The following is an 11,469-nucleotide window of genomic DNA, read 5'->3' as shown; positions in this document are numbered from 1 at the left end:
ACAGGTGTACAATCGTCAAAAACGTGTTTAGTTATTGGACTCTTCTGATGCTGGCTTGTTTTTTCGTTATTCAAAAGTATAGAATAACAAAACAGCATTTGGACGACGGTACTTCTCTATAAAGACAAACCTGTTGTCATTTATTACACGAATTTCGGTGTATTTGACCATTTCGCTGGAGTTGTTTAGTAAACAGCCTTTGAATAACGAACCCTCCGCTGAGAAAAACGAATAAGAACGAACACGCTGCTAACTTCAGCGTGCCTCGTTACAGCATGTTGATGATTCTGCTGCGTGATCATGATGTATTGTACATTTGTATCACACAATGTTTTATCGGGAAATATACCACTCTTCGTTCTTCATTGGGTTTTTTGCGTTTTATCGCGTAGCTATCTCGTATATTGTGATATGGTAATGTGGAGTTATAGGTGAACGTGGGTATATATGCTACTATCAACTTTGATAAAAGTGGCGCGCCATGTGTTTATTTGTGCACATCTGTATTAACTGTATTACAGCTTGCCGTAAAAAGCGACTATGCTTGTCGTAAGAGGCGACTAACGGGACGGGGTGGCCAGGCTCGCTGATTTGGTTGATGCATGTCATCGTATCCCAATTGCGTAGATCGATGCTCATGATGTCAATCACTGGATTGTCTAGTCCTGACTAGATTATTTACAGACTGCCGTCATATAGCTGGAATATTGCTGAGTGCGGCGTTAAACAACAAACAAACAAACAAACAAACAAAAACCCAAAAGAAACTGTAGGAACGTAATTGTTGTGTACAGTAGCTGTGTGCACTTAGTTTTGGGGTACATCGATGTGTAAACTTTATCAATGAAAATGGATTTGTAGAATGTATGTGTGTGTGTGGTTTTTTTTTTGTGTGTGTGACAAATCCCGATGAATTCAGCGTTAAAACAAGCAAGACGTCGCCCTGGGTGAGCCATTAAAAGGATAGCGTTATATCATACCATTGGTGTCTTAAAATCTAGTTTCAGTTGGCGCTATATCATTTGCTATATCATATCACAAGCCTATTCTTTTTAAAAGTCTAAACTTCATTGGAACTCCATGAATAACATCAGTTCTATTGATACATCCCTTATTTGGAGCAGAAAGGAACTAATAAACAGAGCGCGACCTTGAGGTAATAGCGTTCAAAGGGCAACGTTACAAGAAGCAGTCATTACACTAACTAACAGAACAGAACATAGCTTTCTTTTCCACGACTCACCATCCAATTAGCTGACAAGGCATCAAATACCATGCTACTATCCATGTGAGCACTAAGCACATAGTCTTAAGCACATGTCAAATGATGCTTCATATAGGCTGGTAGGTAGGTGTTTCTGACTGAGGAAGAAATCTGCCCAAACCACTCATCAGCACTTTCAACGTTCGACTTGAAGACACGTTCATACCTCTTCCGCGATGGATTTCATATTATGCCTTACTATTTACATGTACACACTATGATATTATAGGCTATCCTATCAAAATTTGAGTAGTATATGAATGAATGGCTTTAATAGGTATCAGAACTCACTGAAGGTTTGTAACGATATGGAAGTATTCCTACGAGGTAGAATAAGTAACAATGGTTTTCCATACACATACAGACAGGGAGTGAGATTATGATAAGTCCTTACTGAGATAAGATTGTTCCCCCATCTGGCAGCTGCTACATTTGGAACAATGTCTTTATAATGAGTAATTGTCTGAAGAATATAGCTTATTTTATCAATAGATTATCGAAAAAATGATAAGTTGAGCAATGACAATTTGGAAAACAGCCTCACGTTGGGTAACTATCTCGGAAGTCCACAATTAAAAAACGTTATGTGAAGTTAACAGGATTAAACAATACCAGATACCGATGATTCTCCGTCTCTCAGACCCTAAAGCAATTGTTACAAAATCAAAATGTGAACAAATACAAACATTTCATGTAGGTCAGCCAGACTCTGGATTAAAGAATGAGTTTAATCCAAGTCTGTTTCCTCAATTTCAATTTGCCCATTCTCCCAGTGACAACATCACGCATTGATTTAACTTATTCTACCAATGACAACATCACGTATTGATTTAACCCATTCTCCCAGTGACAACATCGCGCATTAATTTAACCCATTCTAGCAGTGACAACATCACGCATTGATTTAACCCATTCTCCCAGTGACAACATCACGCATTGATTTAACCCATTCTACCAGTGACAACATCACGCATTGATTTAACCCATTCTACCAGTGACAACATCACGCATTGATTTAACCCATTCTACCAGTGACAACATCGCGCATTGATTTAACCTCTTCTGAAAGCCATTTCCACCTCCTCTTTAGGCTTCCATTATGATTTAAAAGTTTTTAGCAGGATGTTCACGATAATTTGGACCATATTTGAATAACCTATGAAGCTTGTTATTGTCATCAAAAGAGAAATGGCAGGTTGGCCGAAGAAGAAAGGGTGAGTGAGTGAGTTAAAATTTAACGTCACATCGGCAATATTTCAGCCATATCGTGACGAGAACATTAATAATATTTAAATTTAGACGGATAAAAAACTGTCATCGACGGACAGTTAATTACTAGTATATAACAGTTTATAAGTAAAACTAGTTTAGAACTAGTGAGTTGGGATTAACGCCACTTTTAACAGTATTCCAGTTATATCGCGGCGTGTCAGCTAAATGATGGAGGAAAGCCCGAGGTGATGCAGGTCTCAGACGTTTACCACTTCGTTGAAACCCACGAGCACGGGTATGGTGCTGACAAACCTAGAAACATAATCGGGGCGAACCGGGATTCGAACCCACAATCATAGGTTTCTGGCGTGCCCAAGGGACGCAACTCTGCACAGCGAATCGCGGCGCCTTAGACGACTGGGCCACCCGTACCCCCGAATAGTGGATTAAGGAAATTCCATGACATATGATAGACGTATATGTCATCATCATTACATTTCATAGAAGGTCTAATCGAAGCGTGGCCGTGAAAATTCCGGGGTAGAACAGGTCTTCAGCAACCCATACTTGCCGTAAAAGGCGACTATGCTTGTCGTAAAAGGCGACTTACGGGATCGGGTGGTCAGGCTTGCTGACTTGGTTGATACATGTCATCGATCCCAATTGAGTGGATCGATGCTCATGCTGTCAATCAATGGACTGTCTGGTATAGACTCGACTATTTAGAGACCGCCGTCATATAGCTGGAATAATGCTGAGTGCGACGTTAAACGACAAAGCAACCAACCAACCAACTAATCAAAGCGAGAGATTAACAAAACAATTATTGATTTCAGCGTAAGCTTGAACGCTGAACATTGTGTTTCACCCACTTGTTCGCTGGCTTCTATCGTAACCGGTCACAGCAGGTGAGAGTGTACAGGCTAAGAACAACAGTTTGAAAGGGGCGTCCCTCTCATGTGAGTAGTAAGCTTAACTGCATCAGCGTTCTTTCATATCGACAGGCAGGGGATCATGTGGGTCTTCTTTCCAAACGTTCGCTGACCACATGAATGTTTACAGTAGATATACGATACTGAGATGTACAAATCAAAAGAATAACTTAATTAACATTCGAAGAATAGTTTTTAGTCAATTTATTACACAATTTCAACGAATTTGTTTTTATTTCAGTTTCGATTTTTATCAAATGTTTTTTAACATTAACAATGCTGTTCGATTTGCCCTGGTTATGTTTGGTGTTGCAGCACCGTACCAATGCTCACGTGTTTAACGTCAGGGACATAGGTCACTTATGACTATCATAATTAATATAATTTGATGCCAGTAAATGTATTGGCAATGTAAAATTGGAAAGTGTGTTCGTTTGTTGTTTAACGCCACACTCAGCAATATTCTAAAATATCCCTGAATGTTACATGAAATCCCTGAATATTTTAGAGATTACATGACATCCCTGACCAAAACCGGGTTTTCATGAAATTACTCAAATGTTCAGTGATTTCACTAGATTCGTAGTTTCACAATCTTACTGTAACATATATACGTTATTGTTCATTCAATGCTAGGTATATATAGAGGATATATAAAGGATATATATCGTGACGGGGGAAAAGCAGATATTTTCACGTTGTGAAACGAAAAGTCTCGATTGACGAGTTTTAATGATAAATCTACAGTTTATAAGGAACATTTTGGAGAGAATAAGAAACGGCAAGAAGTGATATTAACTCCATAAACGACCGTCTGTCATTATTTTCCCTTGTCAATGTGGACCTAAAGTAAAAAGAACGGCACCAGTTTGTGTACAGGTTACACACAACCATAGTTTCCCATAGACCTCTATATTTTTTTTTAAAATAACTAAGATTTCAAAAGCTATTACCTGTACGTGTGTGCACAGTTTGGCCTTAGAGCAGCAATAAAAGCAAAAAAAATGACTAGCTTAGCCAGCTTCTTTTCCGAGTACAGGAAGCTAAACACACCATGCCCCGTTCCGCACCAAATGTCACCTACTTGAAAATAGCTGTGGTCACATTCAGCATAAGCCATCATGTTGAAAACGACAGGTCTAAATATAGAAAAACATGGTCAATTTTAATAACCGGATGGATGTACATTTAAAAGACACAGAAAGCTTACACAATACTCTCCAATCACAGCCTGCAGATATATTTCGATCTGCACTGAAGGCTTTGGTGTAGTAGAACCTGTAAGGACTCGTCACTTACAACAAAGGGAGACAATTTAAAGGGAGGCAACTCTTGTATGACAAGTTCCGTCAAAGAGTTATGTTCACTGCAATGAAAATATCAATTTTCTCAACTTCGGAAAAAACTTTCACACTGATGTCTATAATAAAGGTTACACACAAGCAAATGTTTTCTTATATATTTCAATAGTAATGTCATAGTTTACGAAAACAAACTAGGCATGGAAAAGCCATTGTATGTACATCTGTACAGTCTGGCCTTAAGGCTGAAATAAAAACACAAATTTAGCTACTTTAGCCAGTTCCTTTTCCGAGTACAGTAAGCTGAACACACCAACCCATGTTCCGCACCGAATGTCACCTGTTGAAATTATCTGTGCTCACATTCAGCATAAGTTATAATGTTAAAAAGACTGTATTAAGTATGGAAAAAAACATGGTTAGTTTTATTCACTGGATGGTTGAAAACATTATAATCACAACTGCGAGATATATGTCGATGTGCACTAAAGGGAAATCGAACCACAGAACGAGGGAAGGCTTTAACCTCACGTCTACTCTACAGTTCCGATTTCACTGGAAAATTTTCAGAAAAGCGTGGTTTCACCATATCTAGATATCATCTATCGCCTATCTCCCACATCATCGGGGCGGTCGGGTAGCCTCGTGGTCAAAGAGTTCGCTCGTCATGCTGAAGACCCGGGTTCGTTTCCCGACATGGGTACAATGTGTGAAGCCCATTTCTGGAGTTCCCCGCGTGATATTGCTGGAATATTGCTAAAGCGGCGTAAAACCATACTCACTCACTCACTCAAATGTTCTAATGTGAAAATGAATAATCTCATCATCATCTAATATTTTGCCTGAATATACATTTTATCTGGAATTTAATTTTTTATCTGGAATTTTCTATTTATTTGTACTGTCATTACCCAGCAGGTTACCATTTGTGAGCGTTGGAAATCTAAACCAAACTTTCATTTCTCTTTCATACCAACGTCCTGGACCATTGTCAACATTGACGTGTTTGTTGAACATCTACAGCGAAGCTACATTTCTTGAACTACAGGAACGTCATCAGTGACTGTAAGCGTTGACGCGTGTGTTGAACATTAACAGTGACTGTCACATTTCTTGAGCTACATTAGTTTCATCACTGTCTGTCTACAGTGAAGCCACACGTATTGTTAATTACATAAGTTATTGGCAGCTCAGATCAGGTCCAGGTGAACGTTCAATGGTTTCAACGAAGACGAGTCTTTCTCCACAAGACCGTTATGGGCATTTTCTGTTTGAAAAGGTGTCGTCTGCTGATGTGCTTTTTTTTTGTATTCCTCACGGGACTCCTCTTAACCGGATGCAGTGTTTATTTCACCAACACCTTAAGTGTAACCGGATATAGGCAAACACATCCTGATCTCCGGGTACTGATGCCGGTGTTAATACCGGCATCAAAAGTATCCATGAAATGTCCAAACGTGTTGGAACAGGCCTCTATAGGTCGATGGGTAAAACACTCCTTCAATGCAACTCAGTTGCAGGAATTGGAACGATTTTATCATACTGTGTTGAAAGACCGCGCCCCACTGCCAAGCACATTGCAGAGGAGTGATGGCAAATGTGGGAATACAACGTACGATTCATCGCCAGCTACCGCCCACTGGCGAGCAGTCTGCAGCCCTATTGGTAAAACCCCTTGTTGTTATAACAACCAGTGTGTCGCACGGAGCGTTGAGGGGTGCAGATGCGAGCACTGCTTTGACCTTCGCAGTGAGATCCATGCAGAGATGGCGGAGTGGGTCCCAAGTGATGTCCGATGCCGGCTGAAACAGCACACTCCGGCTGAGCTCTGTGACCTCCTCGAGGGTAGTTCGCTTTACTTTGTTGGCGACTCCCTGATACGCCATACTTACATCGCCTTCCTCATGGCTATCAGAGGCAACTACAAGGACGGAGCTGTGATGCCCGGTCTGTCTCCAGGTACACTGTGAAAAATGATACATATAATACATGGATATTTGCCATAGTCAGACATAATTACCAGGGTTGTAAATCACAAGGATATTTACCATAGCCAAATACACATACCAGAATTGTACAATACCTGAATATTCACCATAGCCAGACATACACACCAGGGTTTTTCAATACATGAATTTATCATTTAACTAAAGCATTTATCCAAGACATAAGCTTATGACATAAAAACATGTATGTCATACCCCAATGACATAAGTATGCAAATTAGATATGCAAATTAGATAACCGGAAGTGGGACCTTTCTCGCCGGTGCACGTGAGTAGGTGTTTACAAACAACATGGATACCCTTGATATTGGAGACAATGTTTTCAGAGATCAAAGGGGAAGTGCTACAGTGATATCCGTGTTGACAAATGGATATTACAGGTTACAGGTGGATGGTGCCGAATTTGAATTTGACTGTGATGAAGGCAGATTGTCAAAACTTCCCTGTGGCCAAAGTTTCATCATCGAAACGCCATCGTCGAGCACGGCGAAGCAGGCGACGAACACAAAGCCGAAAGATCCCCAAGGAAGATTTGTGGCTGTTGAGGACGGCATGATTGATGGTGTGATCCTAGACAATCAAAACAAAAACACAGCCAAGAAAACTTTGTACGATTTGAAACTGTTCGATAACGTTATAAAAGTCCAAAATGAATTTCGCCAAATGCACGAAATCCCCCCAAACAAACTAGACACACGTCTCTGCAAGTTTTTCATTCGTGTTTAGAAACAAATGTGGAAAGTTATGAACCAAACAGTCTCACGGGTTTTCAGAGCAGCATCGAGAGATCACTAAAACGAATGGGGTATGGCTATTCACTCACGTCATCTTTAGAATTTTCACGATCACGGGAAGTATTAATGGGGAGAAAAATTGAACTAAAGAAAGAAGGGCGTGGCAACTTACCACGGAGAGCCGACCCGATTGGTGATGAAGAGATCGAGTCCCTTTGGCAGTCCGGATTCATTGGAATCAGTAATCCAATGAGCATAATATACTGTCTATGGCTCTACAACACAATCCATTTCGGGTTAAGAGGTGTCAATGATCACCACAACATGTGTTGGGGGGACATCACATTGCATGTTGATGGAGACGATCACGAATATCTTGAACTGTCCATGAGACAAGAAAAGAATAGGTTCGGTGAGAATCCTCGTGATTGTCGCGACGTTAGGCCCAAAATGTGGGCTAATGTTGCTGATCCCTCTCGGTGCCCTGTGCAGGTGTATAAGTTGTATGCCTCCAAGCGTCCACTCGACTTCTGTCGAGATGACGATCCCTTTTACATCGGCATACACACTTTAGGTATGTCTAAACCTGGCGATCAGTGGTTTATCGGCTATCGTATTGGGAAAAACAAACTTTCCTCTCTCTCTCATGAAAAACATGTGCGATGGCGCCAGTCTCCAAACATCGAAACGACTCAAAATCACTCTGTGCGCAAACACCTTGTGCAAAAGTTGAATGACAATAATGTTCCGCCAAATCAAATAATGCAGATAACTGGCCGCAAAATCATCCATTCTGTGAACAATTACTGCCATATTAATCCTGACCAGCATAAGCAAATATCCAACATCATTTCACGAAACACTCCATCCCACACTGTGACATCCCAGCTTGTTGATGAAACTCCCGTCATGCAGAGCGGCCCCTCGCGTTATGTCCAAATCGACAGTAGACAACACAGTCAGCGGTCTCAAATAATAACTGTTTCTGGTGGTGTCAACACTATGTTTGCTGGCAACATTACTGGTGGAAACAACGATTAATCTCGTTAAACCTCCAAGCCCGGTCCCAGTCAAAAGACGCCGGATTGTCATCGAAAGTGATAGTGACACCGACTAATGCATCTACTCTGACCTCTCAGCCGCGAGACGTTCTTCAAGTGGGAGAGCGGTTTGATTTGAAACTATATAGAATAAGTGAAGTTACACCAGAGATATAATCAGATTACACAGAATAGTTGTTGTTACCTTTATTAAAGTTTCAATTATTCTACAAAAGTCTGTTTAAGTATTTTGTTTAAAATAATGCGAGGAACTTTTTTTCTCAGCGAAGGAATATGCCATAATGGAGTTAAGAGGTTGTTTATTTTGGTTTACATGGCTATTGAAAACATGTATCACTACGCACGATCTATACGTAAGATTTCGACAAGTTGTTGATATTAATGTTAATGCAGTTATTCCTTAAAAGGGAAGCAAAAATGTGAAAATGATAAAAAGAATTCATATCTCGTGTTTTTTAACATGGGAAATATCAACCTCGTCCCGTTAATCTGTACCGATTAACTAAGACTCGGTTGATATTTCCCATATTAAAAAACACTCGTAATGAATCCTCTGAGTCTATATTTACCATAGCCAGATATAAATACCAGGGTTGTACAATACATGAATATTAACCATAGCCACACATACATACCAGGGTTGTACAATGCATGGACATTTACAAATGTGCGCTCGGTACAAACTATTTAGCCCTGTTAAATTTACATGTAACAAAGAATAGGAACTGGAGCCTTTTGAATGATGGTGTTTCACTGTTTGAGAATTTACTGTCAAGTTTCTTTTCAGAATGGTATCGGAACTGCACTTATCTTAACATGTACGGTGCAGTCGCATGCAGAAGGGTGCTAGACACCCCAAATCCCTACGTGTGTGGTGGGCGTGTCTACATCGGGCGGTTTGCTCACTTCAAACCGGATAAAACTGGAGAACTTCTTGATCTGGTCAGGAACATCACCAATGTCAAGAGAACGCTCATCATCTCTGGAATGGCCCTCCACGTGGACATGAACTACACTGCTGTGCAGGAATATCTCAAACCAGCCTTCGACTTTCTCAACACAAGTGGCGCTCAATGGCCTAAGTTCCTTTTCACTGGCCAGAGTGACTTCGGAGCTTTGAAGAATCGTCGTGCCATGTTGTGGTCGAAAAGGGACATATTCAACACCAAAATGTCATATTTCGCTAAAAGTCATGGTGTGTTATATTTGGACCTGTATAATCTTACACGCGGTGTGCGAAGCTTTGACGGGAATCATTTTGGAGTGGGTTTAAACCGGGCTAAAGTGTTCATCATTTCAAACTACATACGTGATTTGAAAGATAAGGGAGAATGGTGACACTGAACATTGATGTGCTGATTATATCTACATATTGTTGTTTTTCCAAATAAAACATACACATTGAAATCATGTCTATAAACTATGTTACCATGGATATGTTGTTGGACGGTTGTATGACGGCGTATTAGCTTGACGTGGTCGGAAAGCCTAGAATAATCCAGATCTTTGACGTTTACCAAGAGAGTCACACGAACAAAGAAACATAATCAGCGCAAATCGAGGATTCGAAATCAGGATCTTAGATTTTTGGCACTCCTAATGTACACAACTCTGCCACGCATGTACCCATCTGAAACAAATACAATTTGTAGCAAATTACATTATCCTGTGTTGTGTTGTGTTGTGTTGTGTTGTGTTGTTTTCCGTGACTTTCCGTCCCAACCATCGGTCATAAAAGTTGTTCCCACTGGCAAGGCCTCAAATAACATAACCTTTATATGAATGCATCAGTTCATTAATTCTTTCATCAAACAGCTTGCTGTAAATGACAGATCAGACAATGTGTATAAGGCCGGTATGTTAACTGAGGAAGAAATCTGCAACAACATGCATCTGTTCTATCAACAATTTTGGCTTCACTCTAACACCTATCTATTGTATGGCCCAGAAAATTTTCCACCAAAGCCCTGTCTCAAATACAATCAAGGAAGGAATTTCTTAATAGTCATAGAAGGTACACGATGAAGGGCCGAGTAAATGCATTGCACTCTGGATCAAATATTTACTTCATTTTTCAATAAACTGCTTTGAAAACGTATCCATTTACAAAATGGTTAATTTCACCTTTGAACGATTCCTTCTGTTTTTCATATGTTTGTTTTAGTAGAATTGATGACGTCGACAAGAATCATCTCATGTCACATATCTTATCCGTAGCTTGTTTATGTTTCTTTGTTTGTTATTCTGAGCAGCATATGTAGGTGAAACAGGTTTTGTTGAGTTCATTGATGGATGCTAATCATAGTAATGGCTTTTGCTTCTAAATACATTCTTCAAAAAAAAGAAACGCACTGGTAGATTTTTAGTTAATTTATTGTACATAATAAAGTCGATATATTTGATTTAATATCATAGATACAAGTATGAAAGTTTGGAGCTCGATAGTCACATGTTGTTGTACAAAGGCATTGAAAACTGTTCAATGTCATGTCACTTAAGGCCACAACGTTGCGCTGAAATCAGTATCATGTGTGACAGCCCCGGGCAGCAATCACGGCTCTGCATCTGCTCGGCACTGACTGGATAAGTGTACGAATTCTGTCCTGCGGAATTCTGCGTCATTCTGCTTGTCACGCGTTTGCCAGTTGTGGGAGTATCTGTGGCGTGTTCTGACGTTGACGTACACGTCAATCGAGTTCATCCCAGAGGTCTTCGATTTGGTTGAGATCTGGAGATCTCGACGGCCAGGGCAAAACGTTGATGTTGGCATTATGGAGGTGATCTACCGTGACACGAGCTGTGTGCTGTGGAGCGTTATCCTGTTGAAACAGCTACCTCTGGCAGTCAATTATTGGAAGAAGGTGAGGGTGAAGAATTTTATTCTGGTCCGATATCCTCCTCAAACCAGGGATGCGTCCTGCAGTCTCCATCGAATTTGGTGGGGCAGTCGAATGTAGCG

The 11,469-nt window shown here is 40.4% G+C and overlaps 1 protein-coding gene across 1 annotated transcript; it reads left to right on the top strand.

The window, feature by feature from the left end:
• The first annotated feature begins 5,965 nt into the window (after positions 1 to 5,965).
• LOC139459370 (uncharacterized) lies at positions 5,966 to 9,848 on the top strand. The gene is made up of 2 exons (XM_071240830.1): positions 5,966 to 6,668; positions 9,298 to 9,848. Exons 1-2 carry the CDS (start codon positions 5,966 to 5,968, stop codon positions 9,846 to 9,848), a joined length of 1,254 nt encoding a protein of 417 aa, XP_071096931.1.
• The last annotated feature ends 1,621 nt before the right edge of the window (positions 9,849 to 11,469 follow it).

The sequence above is a fragment of the Haliotis cracherodii genome, unplaced genomic scaffold (genome assembly GCF_022045235.1).
Source record: "Haliotis cracherodii isolate W230 unplaced genomic scaffold, xgHalCrac1.p SCAF_13, whole genome shotgun sequence".
Taxonomy (NCBI): Eukaryota; Metazoa; Mollusca; class Gastropoda; order Lepetellida; family Haliotidae; genus Haliotis; species Haliotis cracherodii.
Note: the sequence above shows the minus strand (reverse complement) of the source record. Positions and strands in the feature narration are given on the sequence as shown.